This window comes from Miniopterus natalensis, chromosome 12, assembly GCF_054644295.1.
Source record: "Miniopterus natalensis isolate mMinNat1 chromosome 12, mMinNat1.hap1, whole genome shotgun sequence".
In the NCBI taxonomy this organism is placed as follows: domain Eukaryota; kingdom Metazoa; phylum Chordata; class Mammalia; order Chiroptera; family Miniopteridae; genus Miniopterus; species Miniopterus natalensis.
The window spans coordinates 27831210-27854724 of NC_142092.1; the positions used below are offsets into that span (position 1 = coordinate 27831210).

The window sequence follows — 23515 nt, forward strand, 5'->3', positions numbered from 1 at the left end:
CTTGATATGAATTGAGTAGTAAACCTTCTCTGTTCAGCACTTTTTGAAATAGTAGTGTACTGACTCTTTCAGGCTACAGGCGACTTCTTAATAGTGAACTCAGGAATGCGTGTACTTCTCAATTTGACTAAATCAATGTGTAGAGGACCTGAAAGCCACAGAAATAATCTGGAAAATGATTTCTTGCATATGTTGCCTCATCACCTTTGTTAGATCCAGAGAGAGAGAGAGAACCTGTTACAGTACATGTAAGTCACTGGAAAGGAGAATGAAGGTCCCAATTGAAGGGACATTGATTATATCGCCAAAGGCTTTGCAAAGTTAAAATGGGAGCCTAAGTATACAGAAGATATGATTAAACCAAGCTCAGACTTACCACCTCAAATGGATGGTAGAATGAAGGGAGCAGAATGAATAAGGAAGGAGAGGAGATGCAGTGGAGGACATGAGTAGAACAACAGGAATTGTCCCAAGACCCTAGCACCTCTGTTTGCTCAGGAAGCATTATGTTGTGCCCTTTAGCTCAGGTAAGCAATCTACTTAAGCTTGATTTGTTGAAAAAGTCAATTTGCCTCCAAAGATCTATGTGTCCTGCTGTCCTGAAAATTGGACCATTTTACAAAGGAAATAGAGACAGCTCTTAATGTGAAATTCATATTAATGTGACAGTTTGCTCCAACCAGCGTGGATTCCAGCCAGTGGCTATGAATTACCTGAATTAACTTGCCAATAGGATGAGAGCAGAAGGTGGGGTTGTTAACCTAGGAAACTTTTCTGTGCTTTTTTCCTCCCCTTATTCATGAATAATGATGGGCTTCCCTCGATGGTGAAAGGAAATGACCCTTTACTAGATGGTGCATAGCAGATGATGTGATGCTCCTTAATTTTTGGATTTTAAACCCAAAATTTTACCTTTCACTATTGAAATGTGCTCTTAAAAATATCAGACGTTTGAATTATAGTTACTTATCCCCAAACATTATAAAGTTTGGCCATGCTTATTAATGCTATGCATACAGGCAGAATTAATCATCATGTTCACTTTAAACAAATTATTTTCAGTGAAATCAGGAACCAGTGATTTTTATAACCAGCCCCTACCACAGAACTTGTTCATGAAAGCAGATTGATTTCTACTTCTGATGGGCCTGTCATGGATGATAAAATACCAAATAATACCATTTGAAGTCCAGTAGTTCTTTCAGAAGGAAAAGGAAGACTTTGCTTAGTCCATGGAGTCTATGAATTCTACTTTTCTTTTAAAAAAGCCATCTTGCGAATGAAAAATCTATTTACTTTTTAAGTTCTTTATTCTTGTCAGAGAGTCTAGGTGTGAGGAGGCAGACTTTTTCCCCCCCTCAATTCTGCCGTGTATTCAAAGGGTGTTGAAATAGACATTCCAGATTTCATATGAATGCAGCACTGTAACGATTTAAGCGTTTTGAAGAATCTTACCCTTAACTGCAGTACCATCAACTTACCTGTCTGGGTTAGAAGCAGGAAAAGGTCAGAATTCCCTTCACTGCCTCCCAGCCAGGGCACAAAGGGGAGGCAGGGAAGCCTGTTCTCAGTGGAACCGTCTTTGCGAGGTTGCCAGATGTGGAGAGAACATGGCTTGAGCACACCGCCCAGATGTTGGCGGCAGTCAAGGCACTGCCAGGGAAACGCTGCACTCGAGCATCTCAGCACGCCTTCCCAGCTGAGACCAGGAACCTCTGTCTGTAGATATTTTCCATGAGTCCGTCTGTCTGTCCGCCAGGCTCAGATGCCAGTGTACGGCCAAGCTGTATCTGGAACATGAGCCACCGAGTCAGTTCAGAGAATACGGTTGGCAGCAGGAAAGCATCAGTTGTTGGTGGACAAGGTCACGCAGAACAAGCGTTGGTCATGTAACGAAGGGGACATTGCCTTATCACCCACGACCTACAAAAGGAAAGCAGAGACCTAAATATATAGGAAGGTGCCGTTTAGCTGAGGTTAGGCGGATCACTTCTAATGGTAATGGAATAAATTGGGCAAAATTAGAAAAGGAGAGGGGAAATTAGTAGAACTAGAAGTTTTACAAGTCTCTAAGAGCTGTGGAGGACGGGAAGGGAATACTCACTTATAAAAGATACTTTTAAAAGAAACTTCTACTAAGCCTCGCACATCTCTGTGGGCAGCAGTAACTGGGTATGTGTTAGGGAGACTGATAGATGAGTTACGCATTGAACAAAAGGGAACTATGTCCACTAGCCTAGGTTGGGGGGAACGTTTGGTTTGTTTTTTCTTTAAAGAGTTATTCTAGGACTGCCCCCCCACACCTGTGTATTTTTTGTTCTTAATTACAAAAGCAACACATGTTTATTGGGGAAAGTTTGTAACATAAAAAATAAGCTTGTTAATAATTGTTGTACATAAGTTGTGGGTACACAGGTATTCGTTATATTACACAAATTTGTTATATGTTTAAAAGTTTTTATTAGTTGAAAAGTCAAAAAAAAGAAGCACTTTAAAAATTGCTCTCAATTCCACCATTTTTTATTTTTTATTCTATATATTTAAAATAAAAAGTAGAAGATTTCCTATAGCTACTCCAATTTTACCCTCAAGAAAGATCTACCATATGCAGCTCCGTGCATATCCTTCCAGACTTTTTATATGTATAGACAGTTCTTTAGATGATAAAATATATAAAGCAGGTGTCTATAGCTATAGATAGGTACATTTCCATACAGTTTCCTGTTTTAACATTTAACTATATAAAAATAGACTTTTTTGCAAGATAGTGTATTAAGTTTTATCTCCTTTGTAACAACTGATGATATTCTGCCCTACAGACGCCACAAAAGTATGGACTTCTTCCTTATTAGTGGAGGTTAAGTTATTTCCCGTGCTTTGCTCTTACAAATAATACTGTAATGAGCAGTACTGAGCCTCTCTTTTCACATCTTTGTTGCTATTTCTGAATGTCAGACACCTGGAAGTGTGATTGCAGGGCTGTAGGGTAGGCACATTTACCGTTTTGATAGAGACTGCCAATTACAGATTTTTTTGAAATGTTGTGAAAAGCTTTTACTTACAGCATAGCCCCTATGTGCTGTAACCTCTAGAATTAGACAAAATGACTATAATAAATATAGTATTGTCAAAAGATGGTGTATAAGAAAATCAGAGAAATTGCTAATATGTGTTCATATTATTACTTATTTCTAGTGATGCAGATTTAAAAGTTTAGCATCTCAGAGAAGTAAGCTTTATTTCTAGTATAAAAAGGGTATACAGGAACATGTAACTAATAGCATCATATGATTCTCTGGTCACCCCCTCTCTCTGTGCCTGCAAAATACATTCCCCCCCTCACACACACACACACCCCAGACACCTTTGGTTGATTTGTCAGTTTCCATCAGAATTTTTTTCCCCAAGAAAGTCTTTCTTTCAGTCTCTGCACCCCCTACTTACATACCTCTCCCCCTCCTCCGGAAAAATTTTTAAACAAAAACAAAATTCTAGTGTTTGTACTTGCATGTTTTAGAAAAAGAGATTTAAAAATTGATGATCAGATGTTACAACAATAAAGGCCTCATTTTTATTTCATAAAATGACCTTAATATGTTTTGCCCTAAAGCATACATGGATGGTAGGTGATTGATGGGCTGTGAAAAACAAAAACAAACTCATAAGAAGTTAGCATAGAAATAGCAGAATCAGCAGCAGAAATGTCTGCCCAGCAACTGGGTGGGCTTTGAAAGCTCTTACATGCCTTTTGATCCATTAGTACTTTTAATTGGATCAATGCTAACAAGGTCCATTTTGATGTATACTTTCTTATATTCATATTTTATTTTGTACTGTAAGAAACTTAGGTATATAACCTGGGTTAAGAACACCCTATGTACACTTTATATTTTACATTTCCAAAAACCTGATTCATAGAATTTAAATGGTAAATTTCTGATAGAAACATGGTTTATTCCAATTCTGCACTTTGAGAAGTCCTACATAAAAATGAGTTTTAATTATGCCACCATTACTTATCTGAAAAATCACTCTTGGTGTATCTTTCCCTTAATGATGATCCTAGTTAGATCAAGTCAAATTGTCATTATGTTTTTACCAAGAAGCAATAATACCTTAAAAATCAACATTCTCTTTTGTATTTCATTCATCATTCACTTGTGAGACAGATAGTAAACGTAGACTATTTGTATTTCATTCATTATTTTAAATAGTGCATACATTATGTAAAAGTCTGACAAATATTTTACAAACTAAGTTTCTCTCTATGATTGTTAATTCAATTAAGTGCAATCTGACAGGACTACAGTTACAAATTTAATGAACAAAGTTGTTTCTTCCTGTTCCATGTCTACAAACTGTTCAGCCTTCATCACACTCTGTTGGGAAGGAAACTGTAGAGAGAATCTTCCTGAGTCCTTACACCTATATAGTAACAAAAAAAATCACCTAAAGATGTTCCACCAGTATTACTGACCTCAGCAACTCTATTTAGCAAAATAGTTGTGATAAAGTACCTGTTGACATTTACTGAGGATATAAAGTAAGTATTTGGCAAACATTTCTTTCTAGATTAAAAAAGTCATTGGACCCATACTGTTGATTAGATAACCAACTTAGTAATATAACAACATTTTAAAAGCAAAAACATTGTAAGTTAGGGATTTAAGAAAAATCTTCTGCAAAATAACACTAGAGTGTTTAACACTTTGCATACCTCTAGTTCATGTTTTCATGGAAGCTCAATAATTTGCTGAGAAGTAACTGGAAAATACAGGTGTGTGTATAAGTGCCCTTTACCTCTCCCCTGCCCCCAAGAGACCTTCTGAAATGAAGCTATTACATTATTGACACGTTTTCTGAAGCTCAGGATGGTTTGTGATCTCTGGATTACTGTGTAGATAGCCCAGCCTCTCGGGCCCATATTTTTGTGCACATTGCCATTCCCCCGGCGTGTTAAATTATTCACAAGCAAGCCTGGCGTAGTGAGAAGTGCTCTAAATGAGAACGGACAGGTCTGGCATCAGATCCCCATGGAACCATAGTTTTTCTGATAATGATGATCTTCCTTGGTCAAGTCCTTTTATCCCTCTGAGCTTCATTTTTCTAATTAGTAAAATGATGGGGAGAGGAGGGGAAAATAGATGAACCCACAGGTCAGAGGGTGACTCATGTGAGAAGTATCGTTGTCCTTTCCCCTACCCAGTGCTTGTTAGGTAGCCCATTGCCTTGTGGACACAAGCATGCAGTCTATCACTCTCCACCTTCTTTGATTTTAATTAACACAAAAGGAACATTTTGTTCCTTTCTAACAGAAGTCACAGTCTAGTTAGCCAGATGTGGCTGGCAAAGGTCTTGTCTTTGAGGCCCATGGGGTTTCACCAAAATTCTGAGTCAACAGTGAAAACTAAGGAAACGGCATAGAACAGTCTAGGTTTTCAGTTGCTTTTAAAAATCTGAAAAGTCTCTGCCTCTTGGCACTGCAGTACCACTTGGGAAATACCTGCTGGAGCTGAATAGTTTCACCTTCCTGGAAGGTCTCCGCAGTCTCCATCACCCCTGAGGATGACCCTGACCTTGAGACTGAATGTGGTTGCCATTTCATCGCATGCTTATTGTTACTTTTATATAATAAACATTTTTTTCTTTCTCTAGCCCTCACTGAAAATAGGGCAATGAAAGACAGCCCTAGAAGGCTGCCTATTGGAAGGAAATGGGGATGCGTGCATTTCTTTGTGAAAGTGTTGACTATGCAATACCTGGACGTCTTCAGTGATGTACCTTGCCAACCTGGCCCTGTCAGCCACTGGAAACTTTGCCCCCTGCTTTAGAAGATTGTAGTTGCCATTCTAGAAATAGTACAGTAGAAAGATGCCAAGCTACTTAAGACTTTGTTATGTACTAGCCGGGCTAACATACACAAGTCATTTAACTTTTCTGGGCTTCACAGTCCTCTTAACTTCATAAAATAAAAAGGCTGAACTAAGTAAGCTCTAAGGTACCTCTTTGCTTAAAATGCTATGATTTTAAAGTTTCACTGCTTGTAAGGAAGCCACCATCACATTATTCTCACGAATATGCACCCTATTAGAAGTAGCTGTCGTGTTTTTCCCCCAACCTCGGGCAGATTTCCATGACTACATCTGTCATTTTTCATGTTAACAGCGGATATTGTGGATATCAGAGCTTCACAATGAAAACTCTGCTCAGATTCAACAAGTGCCTTTAAAACGCATTTATGCTGTGCATTGTAGCTTCAAACTGATGAAGTCATGACCGTGGCAAGTCCTCATCAATTGTGAGCTCCTCTGCAAGCCCTTCGCCGCTAATGACAGCTAAAGGGCTAGAGCAGATTCAAGTGCAGCACCAGAAGAAAGCTGATCCCATTCTCATAAACGCTGATGTGATTTTTGAATGAAAGTTAAATAAATGGAGTTATAGGTCCTTGTCTAGAATTCCCCTAGGACTAAGCCATTTCTGGGAACCTGAAAAATATCAATGCCTTCCTTCCACACTTAGAGATTCTGACTTAATTGGTCTGGAAAGAAGGAATTTTAAAACACCTCAAATGATGCTAATGTGAAAACACTGGTCTAGTAAAAACTTCAGTTTGTAGACTGAACAGCGGCCAGGTTGCCAGACAAAAGATTGACAAGGTACCACAGTGAGGTCAACTTCACAGTTTTCTTAGCGTGTCTAGTTTTTCATTCAGAATCTAGCATGCTTGATTTTATCATATAAAATTTTTTCAACATTGGACAATGGAGAAGTTTGGGGGCGGGGGTAATGTAACAGTATATTGCAAAAAGTAGATCTTTAGTGATTATTTTCTGATATGAGCTGAAGATTTTCTTGTTAGAGGACTTTCATCTCAGGTTTATTCTTTAGCGTAATTTTCATGTTGATACATATGCATAAAAATATATGCTTTCATTAGCTAAAGAAAATGGTGGTAAACTTAAATAATCCAAGAAGCAGAAAGTTAAACTGCATAATAGTTTTCAACTTTGTAAAAAGTAAACATTCACCGCCCCTCAAGGAAACGGTGCTGTAACGTTTAGAAAACCCTTAGTATGTGAGCTGCAGCCCAGAGTCCCCTCCCCTTGTTCCACATGTCCCCAGATCCGGTTTCACAGGGTAGGAATGAGAGTGACAGAGGAGGAAGTGACTCCAGGACTCGTGTAGCTCTGCCCTTGTACTTTACAGATCAGAAGATCGAGGTGCTTCACCACAAGCACAGTGTCACTGCTAGTAGGTGGCAGGACCAGAACTGGAGCTCATGCCCAGTAGTCTAGCCTAGGATCCCTCCTGCACCGCTGGATTCCCAAAGCCCTTCCTCTGCTGTGAAACATCCGATCTGCCAGTTTTACTTGTTCTAGAGCTTCAGCCTAAGCGATGCGTACCCGCGAGCCTTGTGGATAAATGGTTTTGAGCGCTGTGGCCTCTGAGCGTGGCGTGCGTGACCTGGTTAGACTGTAAGCAGCGGGCGCGGGTGTGTTTGGATGTCTCTGCGAGCAGCTTCCGAAGCAGCGCTCGCAGCCGGAGTAGATGTGTTGGTCGCGGCTTTGGGTGATGATTCCGGCCTTCTACTGCTGTTATACTAACCCTTTTCCCGTCTCCAACTGGCTTTCCTTTTGCAGCTTTGAGCAGTAATTCAGTCCCCTACGCCTCCCTGATTGGCTCTGTGTCTTCCCTCTCTAGCCAAACCACCACTCAGTCCATATATGATAATAACTCTCTCCCACGATTCGCTCGAAAAGGTCTAAACATCTTTGTCTCTGTTATTTTCTCTGTTAAAGCACTGTAATGGATGTCCGCGTCATTCCACTCCCGTTTCCCTCGTGCCTCCGCCTCTCCATCCTTGCCATCGGGGGCGCCTCATCTGGATAAGATCACTTTAATAGCAGATCGCTGTCACCCACCCGCTCCCTCCACACAATGTAAATTATTTCAATTCTATCGTCAATATGGAAAAGTTCCAGAAACGGGCTCCAGCATTTGGGCCCAAATGCATAATTATATCAGCAGCAGATAGTCTCTACTTCCAAACCTACTCGTTTTTATTGAGTCTTCTATTAAGATTTTAGCTAACTGGAAGCAGACTTTCAGAGCCCAAACATGCTAAAACACCAAAATTCACAGCACTGTGCTAAAATAATGATCTAGAAGAGTCAAAATAGCTTTTTCTTTAACTTAATAGAACCATCGATAATTTGGTGTTTGAGATAAAGGAACTTGCTGGGCGACTTTCAATAATGGCATAATTTCTAAAATGCCCATAAAGAAATCACTTTGTCATGTTGAGTTAACAGTCACCATTCCACAGGCTTACACCCTCCAGCGAGTCCCAGGGACAGCAGAATGTCAACATGACTTCCAGTTTGAGCCCCCCTCTCATTCTCTGTGTGCTTCTGAGGCTTCCCCGGGGGGCATGCTAGTTCAAGTTTTCCTAGCCAGTTGGAATTTGTATCGATACGACATGAGTCCGCAGTACTCTCTCGTGTTAATCTTAAAATATTAATCTGAAAGAAATGAAATGCAAATCATGAAAAGTGAGAAAACATTAAAAAGACACAGGAATCATCCAAATTAGCAGTGGATTCTTTTGAACGGAATCCATGAAACTGATAGACCCTCAGCTGGCTGGCTGGACTAGGATGCGCCTGCCGCTCGCTCCCCCTGCCACTGCTTCCTTTCTTTTTCCACCTTCCCCCCTTGCTCTTTCACCATCTGCTCACTGTCCTGGGTTCGTCTCCCATTAGTGGACAAAGATGTTTACACCTGGAGTAGATTGTAGATTGTAGATTATTCAGCTGGGGGCTGAATGACGGGAGGTGGATGACGTCCCACAAAGCCTCAGAGTGGCCGGTTATAAATGTCCAGGGGAAGGTTGCAACCTCAGCCTCTACAATCTGCTACTAGTGGAAGCATTTTTGAAACTTAGCTTGGTGTCTGATTTTGTCATCGGTGGTTATCTATGAGCTGTGGTGCATGCCATTCTTTGCGTCCATGTTTGCATGTGAATGTCAGTCACCTGCAGATTTGTGAAATATGAAAGCGGTCTGAATCGAGTCACATTGTATAGTGAATCCTGTTAGAATTTGCTGCATTTTTATTAATCCTTTTAAAAAATGTATCAGACTATACATTTCATTTTTTTTAAAAAAACAAATTCGTTCTGTTTTGTTTTATTTACACCATCATTTCCTTTGCAGGTTCAGATGATTCCGGTTACCCTGGTAACCTTCATTCGTCAAGTTAGTTTTCCTTGATTATGCATAAGTCACTTTATGTTTCCTATCAAGCTACTACTCTTTCCCTTTTAGGCCCTTCTCAGTGTCTGTTTTCTTAGTTCACTTTACACCATTTAATTCCACACAATTTCCATTTCACACAGTGCAGGAGAAGGAGTTTGAAATGACATAATAGTCATTACTCAAAGCAGAAGTTGACATCAAGCCTGACTGTCAGTTTTCTCCACGAGCTAACCGCATTGATTCCTAGCACAATAACGCTTTCTTTTACACCAGGAGTGTTAGTTTGGGGACTGTGCTGGGTGACTTTTCCACTTGGCTACAAAATTTATTCTTCCAGAGCATGTCCTGCTTTGAGTAACCAAACTATCTGCCTGCTTCTCCACATAAAACATCTTTACTACTCACATATTTTCAGGCCATTTCTAACTATAGTATTTTTTATATTTTGGAATAGTTAGCATCACTTTTATTTGTTTTCAAATGTGTTTTCTTTCTTTCTTTTTAATAGGTATGGCTAGTCATCCTCCAATACCTATCCTGGAACTTGCAGATCATATCGAAAGGTTGAAAGCCAATGACAACTTGAAGTTTTCCCAGGAATATGAGGTAAGACGTGCCTTGATACTTGGCAGTAATTTCTTCTTTTTGACCATATTCTTGAAAATTAATTTTATCAGTGTGAATAAAACTTTATTCAGTATTAACTTTTAAATGTGAATCAGAAGCTGACCTAAAAGTTTATAATAAATAGCCAACTTAGAAGTGTCCATACAATCAATACAGGGGTTGTACTTTGAAAAGGTGTTAAATATTTTATATTTGTTCAGTGTTACTTAATGAGGTTGATTCATGTTTTCTGGTTTTACATCCATAGAATGTACTGAATTAATAAGCTTCCCAGTGTACCCCATGGATGCCAACTACACTGATCCGTGGTGAGCATCCTTACTGAGAAAGAGAGATTTCAGGGAATAAGTAGATTCCTCCAAACTCTTAGTTTTGCATGGCCTGAAAACTCTAATGATTGAGTACCTCTACATGATTTTTTCCTTCCATCTAAAATAGTACTATTCTGACATTAAAGTAGTCACATGTTCCCTGAAAGTTACCTGTTTTGAAACAATGGCAAACTGAATGGTATCAGGGAATTTCAGAGTCTGTAAAAGTGCTGTGTGAATTCTTGATGAAAGTGAATGAAAAGCCTTTGTATATATGTGTGTTTGGATGTCCTGGCATTTGTCAAGCAGGAAGTTGTAAAACTGGATATTTCTGGTATTCCCCAGGAACAGGGATCCATATTAAAACCAACTTACGAATTATTGATAACTGAACCATTATTCTTTTAGGCCTTGTTTAACTTAGCATAAGACTAAAATGTACAACTATAATCTTGCAGTTGTGTTAAACAACCAAAGGTGGTTGAGTGCCTGAGCAGCCCAAATTCTACCATAGAGTTTCTGCTGATTACTTAGTGAGAATCTTAGAACACATTTCGGTTACCTTCTTGGTTTCTGTTATATCAGCCTTAAATGAGGCTGTTGGACTAGGTGATCTATCAGTCTCTACCAGTTCTAACAATTTTCCCTATCACATGTGGTAAGAACCTCCAAGAGGAGGCCCAACCTCACATGGCAAGAGGGTTGTTAACTATATGAAGAAGCTCCATGTAAGAGAATGAGACCTAGTGGGGTCTGTGGCAATCTGGGTATTTGCATGAACTTTCTAAAGTCTTCAGCTCTTCCAGTTTTGATTATGTTAAATTATTGTGCTGGCTAAGCAAAACATATCTGTAGCCGCCTGCACCTCCATCCTCAAGAGCAGGATAGCCTTTTATTCAATTAGAATACTCCAACACCTTTGTCAGAGATTTGATAGAACACAAAGGGGATTTTGTGTGGGTTTTTTTGTTTCGATTTGTTCTTTTGTTGTTGTTTGGAGTGTTTTGTTTTGTTTTGGGGTTGTTGGGTGCTTAGTTGTTCTTTGGTTGTGTTTGTTTGTTTTTGCTTATTGGTTAAATTATATTTTCCTTTCTTCTGTTCCAAGCATTCAGGAGAACATTTTCCATTTTATGAAACTCACCTTGGATTGTGAAATGTCTTATTTTATCAAATGGTCTGCTTCTTATTTTTCCCCAGTTCTTCTTCTTGGCCATAATGGCTCTTTTTAACTGAATGCAGTATTCTTCAAAACAGTTTCTGTAGATTCTGATTTGGGAATTCAGGCTGCAAATTGAGTTTTAAGGGAGGGAAAAAAAGGCATATGAGGAATGCCACCTGGAGCAATGTGAAAATCTTACTGAAGTGTCAGTTTTCACCGAACAGACGTCTTTCACCTCTCCAACCTGCTCTTTGTCATGATCAGGATTCTTATTGGTGCTTTACTATGTGATATTTTCTTCATATTCCCACTTTAATACTTTACTTATGATTATGAATGACATAATGGGTCACAAATTAAAATTTGATGGCTTAACCTCTTAACAAGCCATTAATTCACTCTCTACCAATATAACTTTAAACTACGGACAATATTTGCATCACTAAAGCAATCTCAGTGGTATGCACTGACTGCAATAACTGGCCTTTAAATATGGAAATTTTCCAGAAATGCTACATGTAAACATACTGTAATGATACTTATTTAGCCATTTTAGCCATTAGATCAGAAGTGCTCCTTGAAAGTAGTTATGAGAACTGCATGCTGGCAGTGCTCCAGTTAAGAACTCCCCCAGTAGCCATTGCCATGATCGCCCACACTTACTCTTTACCATTTATCGTGACCATGATCTGTGATTAAGGCTCCCTGGGCATGAATTGAGTTTACTGTGCCTTAACAGCCATGGAGATATTTAAGTGTTGTATTCATCTGTGATAATAGGATAAAGGCCTCTACATAATATTTTAGGACACAGAGAAACACTTTGAAAAAAATTTACATATTATTATCCAAATAAGTATGAATACATTTACTGATTTTCAAGGAAGAAAACGAAAGAAAGACAAGTCACATTACTTCCAAGCATTTCATTACTTTGTCATAATCACTGTGGATTGATGTTGACTCTGACCGCTCAAGATGCATGAAGCTAAATGTGTTATCCTAAGACTGAAACAAAGGTTAAAGGCATGAAAGCTGTTGGCACTAAGCTGAGGTCTGAATAGAAGGAAGTAGGTTGAAATTGTAGCACAGTGTTATTAGGTCATGTGAGAGGCTTCTTTACTGTCAGGAAAATGGCCCAGGCATTGGATTCAATGGCAGCTCGAAGAAGGGGCCTGGGAAATTAGTATAACTGCATCTTGAGGGCCTTTACAAATACTTTAGGTTTGCATTTTGTGATATGAGACCAAAAGTCCTACTAGAATTTAGCCAGAATCTGAGGATGACATCTAGAGTGCAGAGAATAAAGCCCTCCTTAAAGTTGGTATTTCTGTCAAAGTCAGTGCTTTAGGTGGTCCATTTTCATTCTGATTCAGAATAGTGTGTGTAGGTCTTGCCAAACAAATTCTTGGCTAATGCCCATGGCACATCTGGAAGACTCGTTAAAACTCAGATTTCTGTTCTCAGTACCAGAAATGCTTGTTCATTCGGTCAGCTGTGGTAACCAGGAACATCCATTTTATTTATGTTTCCCCAGTTTTATTGCAACATAATTGACATGCAGCATTGTATTAGTTTAGGGTATACAACATAATGATTGACCATATGAATATATTTGAAAATAATAAGTTTGATTAACATCTATCACCTCACATAGTTACAGTTTTTTTTTTCTTGTGATGAGAACTTTTAAGATCTCCCTTAGCAATTTTCAAATATACAGTACAATATTGTTAACTATATTTATCATAGTGTACATTACACCCCAGGACTTATTTATCTTACAACTGGAATTTTGTACCTTTTGGCCACCTTTACCCATTTCCTTCACTCCTCACCCCCAGCTTCTGGCAAACACCAATCTGCTTTCTGTTTCTATGTGTCCCATTTTTTGGTATTTCTTTTCCGTTTTTTTATAAATTGCACATATATGAGTGAGATCATACAGTATTTGTCTTCCCTCTCTGGCTTATTTCATTTAGCATCATGCCCTCAGGTCCATTCGTGTGTTTTTAAATGGCAGAATTAGGACTGAATAATTTCATTGTATATATACCATACTTGGTTTTTTCGTTTTGTTTTTATACAACTTCCTTTGAAATATGTTTAAATTTAAAATTTTAAACTTTGACTTACATTTTTAATTATTAAAGATTCTTTCACTTTCTTTTTTATAGAAAATTTTTTAAATTTATCTTTATTGTTGAAAGTAATACAGATGCCGTTGTTTTTCCCCCCATCTATCACCTCCACCCCGCATCCGCCCCACCCCCAGGCCTTCTCCAGACTTTTGTCTGTGTCCACGAGTTACTCATATATGCCTATAAGTTATCTATCATCCATCAATAGACATTAGGTTGTTTCCATAGCTTGACTATTATAAATAATGCTGTAGTAAACCTGGGGGTACAGTATCTCTTCAATATAGTAATGTTGTTTCCTTTGGTTATAAACTCAAAAGTGGGATTAGAAGATCATGTGGTAGCTCTATTTTTAATTTTTAGAGGAACCTCCATAATGTTTTCCATAGGGGCAGCACCAATTTATGTTCCCACCAACAGTGCTCTAAGGTTCCCTTTTCTCCACTTCTTGCCGATACTTATTTCTTGTCTTTTGGGTGACACCCGTTCTAACAGGTGCACTATCTCATTGTGCTTTTGATTTACATTTCCCTGATGATTAGTGATGTTGAGCATCTTTTCATGTACTGTTGGTCATTTGTATGTCTTTTTTGGAAAAATGTCTGCTCAGTTCCTTTGCCCATTTTTTAAATCAAATTGTTTGGTTATTTGCTGTTGAGTTGTATGAGTTCTTTATATATTTTTGTCAGTAACTCCTCATGAGATACACAGTTTGGAATTCCCTGGGAATATCCATTTTGAAACAGCACTTCAGGCGACTTTGATGTAGGTGCTCTGAAGACTTCAATTTGAGAACCGTCATTGGTTTAGGATAATGTATTACAGAATATCACCCTCCAATCTTCATTTCACCATTTCCTGAGATGGCAGGTAAACTAATATGAGATTCATTTGACAGGCATCACAGTTAGTATTGTCATTAATATTATATACATAAATCCTCTTTATATTAGATTGGTAGTAACTATAGTCCATAGTTTGCATAAGGAAAGACAAAAGGGAGTTTGTTTTAATTATAAATTACCATGATTGCCCAGCTGGGCGTGGCTCAGCGGTTGAGCATTGACCTAGGACCCAGGAAATCTCGATTTGATTCCCAGTCAGGGCACATGCCCAGGTTGTGGGCTCCATCCCCAGTCAGGGGCGTGCAGGAGGCAGCTGATCAATGACGATTCTCTTATCATTGATATTTCTATCTCTCTCCTCTCTGAAATCAATAAAGATATATTTTTTTAAATGTTACTATGATAAATTTATTCACAATGATGTATTTATTATTGAGCCCAAGGCTAACAGTATAAGTGTTTCTTAAGATCTGTTATCTGGGACTAGATACTTTCAGTCTCTAGAACTCTCACCTTTGTGTTTCTCGGGGCTAGCTTCATTCTTCCTCCTATAACAGGCCAGCTTCTTATTTCTCTCACTCACATGCATAAACTGTGGCTTTAAGTCATATTTTTATTTACATAGAGGTCCCCCTCAAAAAAGAGACAGAATTTCTCTTGCTAGTCAAATTCCAAATGCCAAAGAACAAACTCTGAACTCCAACATACTCGTTTGTTGTGTAGACACACAGTAGGACGTCACTGCTAACAGCTCGCCCATCTAGATCTGGCTCCTTCCTTGGGTTGGAGAGAGGCAATTACTATGGAAAGGGGCTTCTGAACTGAAAGAACAAACCAATGATGATCCACCATACTACTACCGAAAAGCAGTATGCTAAGTGCTGGGAGGAATATAGAAGTTATAGGAAACATGTACTTCCAGGATGTCTAGTAGGCATTAAAAAATAAGAACAAGGAGCTAGTCCTAAATCCTCAGGGAGTGCTGCTGGGATTTAGTAAAGGTCAGAGTGTGATGATGAACCGGGGGAGACAAGGAAGAGAAGGGGCGAGGAGCATTTTGTCAAGGGAAGGATCAAAGGCATGCAGAAAAGAGTGCTCCCATTCAAAGTGTGAACTACAGACCAGCATCGGGCACCTCCTGGAGGCTGTTGGAAATGCAGAAGTTGGGGCTGGGGCACTATCCCAAGCCTACTGCGTGTGTGTCTGCATTTTAGCAAGATGCCCCGATGGTAGCTTTCATTAATAAAGCGTATGTGGAGGTGGGGCGGGTGCTAAGTAGGCTTGCAATGCTGGAACGAATTATTGATGGTGGGCAGTTGGATGAAATGAATTTGGACAGTGAGGGTCAAGAATTTTAACGAGCTTTTCAGTGCCAGGCTCACCAGTGTGGGGGAGGGGGAGGGGGAGGGATAATGTTAGAGAGAACATGGGATTTGAACCCAGACAGACTTATATTTTCACTTGAACACATTGTATGGTGTAGCCTTGCACAGTTATGTATTCCTATGAGAGTTTCTCATCTGTAAAGTGTGTTGCCATGAGAATTAGGGAATGTGGAATATTATTTATATAAATCATTTATGTAAATATATACAAGTCACATGTGACTTGTATATATTTACATATATGATTTATCCATGTGTGTGTGTGTGATTCACATATGTATAAGGAGCTCAATAAATGGTAGCTAGAAATTTAGACTATTTTTATATAGGAGCCCAAGAAAGATTTTTGTAGAGAGGTAATTATATTCAGTTATTAATAAAGTACCCCGTAGTCTTAATAAACTAATAAAGTATTTATTAAGCTCCTACAATGCCTACCCTCAGGTAATTTACTCTTCCATCAAACAAACAGCTATTTCAATGAAAAATTATAATACGATCCATCCTATGATAAAAGTGTTTTCAGAGAATGAGAAAATGAGAATACAGGTCATACATACAAGGTGGTTTCTTAGGAAGTTAATCTGTCATCGATGTATATGATGGAAAGAAAGAGAGAAACGGGGCCGAGGAAGAAGAATTGGAATTATAAAGCAGTTCTTAGTTTAGGAACACATGTGTTCAGGTTACCTAAGCATACAAATAGCACTGAATGAGATGGAAGCAGCCTTCTCTCTCAGTTATGCAGGTAAGTTCCTTATTTTCTAGAAATAGTGTTAATTCACTGTTGACTGATGTATTCACTCCATCCCCATTGGTCAAGACCCTGACACAAAGGTAGCCTGGTAACTCTACAGAGTTAGAGATGTGAAAGTAGCTCCCAATTTGGTTTCCAAGGTAGTTTCCCATGGAAATAATCTCCTAGATCATGTGCTCTCCTTCAGGAACATTATGGATTTTATACATTTATGGTCTAGGTGGAGAAAATGACTCCCCCTGCAAACATAGTTCCAAGAGCAAATTTTCTTCCAGATCCTTAGTGGTTGACTTACAAATTACCCTGTGGACACGGTCCATCCTGCCACGGCAGTTACACAGACATGACTAGTCAGAAATCTGGCTTCAGATTTGTCATGAGCTCTTTCAGTCTTATTATCTTAAACATATATATTAAAACTCTTGTGCAGAGCAGTCTCTTCTGGAGTGATCAGAGAAGGGCAGGAAACTGTGGTTCACAGAAGGCCACCAAAAGGACACTGCACTTACTTTGTTCCCATCACAAAGCCCAGCCCCAGCATCTTTGCTGCCATCTCGAGTTGTGTGATCTCTGATCTCAGCGCTCACATGTCCGCCACCGTTTAGCATCCAAATGTGCTGACAGCTCACTTCTCATACCTGCACAGGTGATAACAAGCCTCTTATCTGAAACGTTTCAGATATCAGTGTCCTGTTCTTCTCTTTTACTAACAGCATCTATGTGGCACCTTTGTCTATTAATCTAAGGTCTTCACTACACTCTGGTGACATAGGTAAATAAAAAAGATATTTCCTTGACGAATAATGAAATATATTGAGACAGTGCCAAGACATACAGAGACATTTGCAAACATTGCTTAGATCATATTTTTAAATGTTTAGAGCTGGAATAGACCTCAGAGGTCATGTAGCTGAACCCTCTCATCTTAGAGGTAAGGAACAAGAGGTTGAGGAAAGAGTGACTTTCTCAAAGTGACATACCTAGTATATGGCTGAACCGGGTCACAAATGTATGCCTTTGTGTTGTTAGAAGACCTCTGTACCCTAACTCATGTGCTCTAGAGACCTAAATATTTTACTGTTTGAGTCTAACTATGCCCTGATTATAGAGTCCAGAAACCTAAGTCTCCAACTAGAACAATATTTATATCAGAAGTTTCTGTGGAAATGCCATACTTATCAATTTACATTGCGTGACTATCCCTGGGAACACCCAGTGGTTTTCCTATGACATCCTAAGAATGCATTTCTTTCCTCCATAGACATTTTTGATTCCCAATGGTAAACATTGTATTTTTCCATAGGAGGCAAAAATTTGTCATCAAAGCAATGACCACAAAGAAAACAGTTCTGTTTTCCCTAGGAAAAGGCTCTTGGTATGTTTGACCATGTGCACCAAAGTACATTTGTACGCACATAGCCTTGGTTGCTAAATGTTTTGTAAACCCACGAGCATTCATAATGTGAAACCACTTGTCATATCTGCTTTCAATTAGTTTATAATTTATACGTAAACTCATGAGGGTGAATATTTATTAGGGCACTACACAGACACAGACAAGAAAAACACACACACACACACACACACACACACACACACCACCCCCCTCCCCCGCCCTGACTTTTTTTTTTTTTGCCAGATTTGAATGTGCTGGTTTTTTCTTGGAAGTGGCTCCTGCAGCTTCCTGAAGTAAGCTAGTGGAGGAAAACAGAGATCTATTTTCATCCATTATGCAGAGTTGAACACTGCACTAGATCAGGGAAAAGCCTCTATTTTTAAATATTTTTGACACCTGAGCCACAAAAGATTTTTAACTTTTTTTAAAATTTTGAACAAATTATGGTGTCCTTTATAATAGAATAAGAAAAATGAGCGATTTTGTGAAATAAAAAGTAGTAACCTTTCTATACCTGAGCTGTATAAGCCAAATTGACTCCCTTCAGGGTGTGCTGAATGGCTACATTTACTGTTCCAAAGTGGAATCTCATGATGCTCTAGGATCAGGGGTGAGGGTAGGGGAGTTGTTACCCACTTCCTGAGGAACATAGCTTCAGATTGGGTCCAAACCCATCCACCTGCCGCTCAGGGACATCTGCCCACTGAGCTAACAATAGCGCAGTGTCTAAGTACATAGACCTGGACTTAGGCTTGCTTAAGTTTGACCCCTGGCTCAAGCTGTGTGACCTTAAACAAATCACTGAACCTCTCTGTATTTTAGTTTCTTCACCTCTACAAAGAGAGTAATTATAGTTCTTACCTCATAGGTAACTTAAAATAAACGCATGTAAAATTCTTAACAGAGTCCCTGATACAAGCACTCGGTTGTCTTAGAAGCTATTATTTATTGCATCAAATAGATGCCATCAGTTTTAAGATGCACATCAATTTTATAGAGATGTTAAACTGAGGGAAATAAAAGTATGTCTAAGAATCAGTGAAACCTCTGTGTCTTCCCATCCCTGTCATTGGTCAAATCCCTAGGACTTTGCTGAAATTACTAAAAAGAAATAGTAGTAATAATAATAATAGAAGTAAAAAGAAAACTTGCTAGTTTAAACCAATGCAATCACCACTTACTATGTTGCCCTTTCTCTTATTGTAATCATTTTCTGTGTTCAAATTTAGCCTTCCCCTGATCAGGCGTCACACCTCCTGTCTGCCATTGGCCGCATGGCAGCAAGCTCAGCACTGGGCACGTAGCAGATTACTCACAAAGTGTGTCTGGATCGATTTCGAACTAAATTTACAGTTCACAGAAACTCTTTGTTGTGATCAGAATTGCTAGTACCAACAACAGGAGCGAACAGAACAAAGAAGGTCTTTCTGTAAAAAGAGCAGCTTTCCCCAGCCGACATGCCCACCTGAGTTATCAGCAGTGAAGCCTGATTTTCAGGCCCTTTTCTCTCAGAAAATAGACTGTTATTATCTTTCCACAGTAAAGAAGTGAATTCGTTTTAATGCAGACGCCTCAGATTTAACTGAAAGGCACCTACTGACTAATCTCCCAGTGTAGTGTAGTTTTTACAGTAGAGATGGGCCCGCCAATTGGCAATTTGAGAAGATGCTTGCTTTCTTTGTAACTGAGGACCCGCCTCACTCACCAAGATTGAGAGCGGGCCCCTTCCCAGCTGGGTGCCTTTCTGCATCTTGTCAACACCTAGTCAGACTCAAAGACGCAGCAGCTCACCCTAGAAGAAACAGTGCCTCCAAGACCAGGGAGTGGGTCTCTGTGTTTAGCGTGTTTTTTTCTTTCTGAACTTGGGTAGTTGTTAGAGCTCAAACTGCAACCAAATTCTCAATTTCCAAAGCTGATTTTTGCTTGGACTTTTTAATGTTTGTTCTTGTATCTACTTTTCAACCTCAAACATTTTCCTTACTGGCAGTAAACTCCATATCTGTTCTACATGAGCCTTTTCTTTTTTTCCATTTTTTCTTCTTGGAGCCGTACTGGTACCTGGGGGGATCTCATATAAGTCTAGTTTTTTGTTCCTCCATCCTTGTTTCCATACAAGTTCACTATAACTATTTGGCCCTTGACCATCACAGGACAGTGTCCAAATTGTCTTTCCACCTGTTCCCATGCGGAGCCCAAGGCTCTCAGGAAACAGTCTTTAAGTGTCTAGTTCCAAAGTAAGCTTTCACCTTCAAAGAGACGACAGCAAGAATTCAGAAAGTGGCCACTTCTTGAGTTTTATTTTTTATTTTAAAATGAAGCTGGGATTTTAGGGCCAGGGTGCATTTAGAGGGATGCCCAGCAGATGCCAGGGGGAGCTTTGAAGTCAAGGAAAACAAGGTTTATATTTTGACGGTGCCAATTAGTAGCTGTGCCACTTGACCCGGACCCAGTTGCTTCACCTGGAGTAGCTTTGGTTCTCATATTAAAGATGAAAATACTAGCATCTCCTCATAAGGTTGTTATGAAGATGAATATAGGTTGGGTACCTGGCCTCTTGCCTTTCTGTGCAAAGCAAGCGCACAGTAAATGCAAGTGGCCCTCAATGCTGTGAACTTTAATGCCCATGACCTACCTGTTAGTCACTTAATAACACTGAATTTTCCTCACAAGTCATTTGTCTTTTAACAGTTCCTTCCTCCTTCCAAAAAGGAGCTCTACGAAAGCGATTAAGAGAAGGTTGAGGGGTGATGAAGATGGAAGGTGGTTATGATGTCTGCAGAGTTCTTTTCATATTTTGTACATAATGGAATTTCTGAAAATTACATCCACATTAAAACTCGAGAAAAAATAAAATCCTTCTCACTGATGAGTAGAACCTGTCCTCCTGTCTCCACTATGGATTTTAATGCCCGTGGATAAGTTGTTTACCCCCCTACCTGCCCCCCGATCTGTTTCCTTATTTATAAGAGGAACCATTCACATGCCTTCCTCTTTGACATTTACTAGAGAATAGAAAATTATCAAGGAATAAGCTCTGTTCTAGGTGGGTCCACAGTGTCCTAGGGAAAATAGAAAAAGAGCCAATAATAATCAGAACATGATGGGTATGGGGAGAGCTTGTTTCAGAAGGAGCAGTACTGCGCAGAACCTTCCCAGAGAACATCTGAGTTGATGAGTCACTGAAGTTTGCTAGAAATGCAAGACCTCGGGGCAAGGGAGATGCCCATAGGAAGGCGTGGAGATGAGAAGGGGCCTGGCTCACGCCACGGATCTAAGCCTGGGTCTGTGCCTGTCACTGCAAAGTCAGGGTCCTTTTCCTGAGAGGTGAAGTGGGTAAGGTGACTACACCCTTGAAAGGTAGTGACAACATGCTAAGGACTCTGCACTAGGTTGATCTCAAAAATACTCTCAAGTCCTGGAAGTGACTCCTGGCTTCTACTCTTAAAGTTGCAAGAGCCCCAGGGACCAAAGGAATGCATCTGTGTTGATGTCACCTGTGAGGACAGCTTTTGGGCACATTGTAGCAGTGCTGCAACAAGGGCTTGAGCAAGGAGAGCCTGCTGCTGCCCTACATGGTTGGGATGATGCCTTTGCTTATTTATGTACTTCTCTTCAAATTTAATAAATGGTTTTGAAAATATTATTTGCCATGGCCTTTCTACTGTGGCTTAAGTTTGTCATTCTATTTGGAAAGTAATCGTTGGACACACCACCATAAAGGGGAGTACAGAAGAAAGAGAAAGATGCGGGCATTGAGACGTTACATGAACGTGTGGACTTAGCAATGCCTTGGGAGACATTTGGTCATCTCCAGATGCAGCAATCGGAGTATTTGGCTTTAACTAAGAAGTTCATGCATGCGGCGTAATCAGAACTGCATTATTGCTCGCTTGCTGAGTAAGATTCCTTCATGCTGGGCATTCATCAGTCATTCAGACTCCATCTCATGGAGGTCCTTGAATTCATTCGTTCTCCCTCCCCTCCCTTCCCCCTCCTGCTCCCACTCTCCGTTCCCCTTCCTTTCTCTCCCTCCCCCCTCTTCCTCCCCCTTTTCCCCTCCCTCATGCTAGTTTTCAGCATGTTTCTTCATACCTTCTTTTTTGCTATTAAACTGTATAATATTATGCTCATAATAATACCTAGCCTTCCTCTAGGCTTCACAGTCTAAAAAAGGGAGCTGTGCAGGGATGATAATGACAGTGAACTCTTGTGCCTGGTACTCTTCACAGCACATCACATGTATTCCCTCAGTCAGTCCTTCCAAGTAGATACTGTTAGTATCCCCATGTCACAGACGAGGGGACTGAACTGAGCCACAGGAAAGTTAAGTAACTTGTTCAGTTTGTCGCACAGCTGGTAAGTGGCAGAGCTAGGATATGAACCCGCATGGCTTGGTGTCAGGGTCATGCTCGGACTTCAGTGGTGACTGCATTTGTCCTCTGACCTTGACCAACTCACTGAGCAAATAAGTGGAGAGAGGAAACAGCAGGTGTGTGGAGGACCGGGAGGTGTGAAGACCTGGTCTCACCTCTCACAGACCATAGTTGGTATTTACTTGTTCAGGTCTTGACGTTTTGAGCTATAGACCAGAGTCTATTTACTCGTTTAGTCCTGACAATTAAAAAAAAGTTGAAGACACTTACAGGAAAAGGGTCCCCCTCTCCACAAATCACCCATCCAATTCCAGCTTTATTTAGATAAGACCCGTGATGGAAGGAGAACCCGTTCACTACAATAAAGGAAGCTTCATAAGTGTATTAAGCGACACGAAGTGACATTTATCCTTAAGATTTTGGAAGCATTCGTTCACAAATGCAAAATCCTCTTTTAAGTTTCTGCAAGTTCATGTCGTATAAAAGCTGCCGCGAAATGACTTGAAAAGATGGAGCCGGTGCTTCACAATGAGAGGTTTGCCATGCTCCGAGACGGTAGGGGTGAGCCAGCTCGTTGCCGCCTCGCGCTTATTTCCATTGGCGCGGGGTTCGCGGTCGGGACTGGCTCTGCTTCAGCGCCGGCGTTCATTCCTGTCAGAGCGCCCGCTGTGTCAGGTGGCGAGGAGCTTCAGGAGCTGCACTGAGGAGGCCGAAGCTGAGCGTCACATGATGGTGCCACTGGGGGCCCTTGTAAATTCTCTCTCACCTTGGGGTTCTGTTTGTCTCGTTGCCACACAACACGGTGAGTAGGTGTTACAAAGATGACAGTCTTCCCGACGCCAGCCCCCCTTGTTTGCTCATTGTGACCGTGGCCCTGCCCCGCCGCAGGCTGAGGCCTGCCTCCTGTTGGTGTCCTGCAGGGAGTGCAGACACGGCCGAGGTGCCTGACACACCGTCCAGGCACGGTCGGGACCGTGGGGCGCTGCCTCCCGTGTGGACAGCAGTTGGGGTGCTGCGGCAGCGAGGCAGGAGAGCTGTCTCCCATCCTCCCGTTAGTGGACTGGCCTCGTCCTCGGTGGAGACGCCGGGCGAGTGGAACTGCCGGCCTGCGCCCCGGAGCTGGGGGTGTTGCCAGCAGCAGCTGGGCATCGATTTCCTTTTTCGTTCCTCCCCTTCTGTTCCTTCCATATTGATCCTTTCTGTCACAGCTCAAGGATTCTTCCATTATCTTCAAAATAATTTTTAAAATTTCCTAAAGCTTCAG

The 23515-nt window shown here is 40.4% G+C and overlaps 1 protein-coding gene across 5 annotated transcripts in view; it reads left to right on the forward strand.

The window, feature by feature from the left end:
• PTPRD (protein tyrosine phosphatase receptor type D) overlaps window positions 1-23515 on the forward strand; it is a 470419-nt gene that overhangs the window by 355898 nt on the left and 91006 nt on the right. For 4 of the 5 annotated variants that reach the window (XM_016223577.2, XM_087822669.1, XM_016223578.2 and 1 more), the window contains exon 22: window positions 9766-9863. In XM_016223577.2, coding sequence (XP_016079063.1) covers window positions 9766-9863 — 98 coding nt within the window. Of the gene's footprint in view, window positions 1-9215; window positions 9258-9765; window positions 9864-23515 lie in introns of all 5 variants that reach the window. The other variant, XM_016223581.2, reaches the window with a different exon arrangement.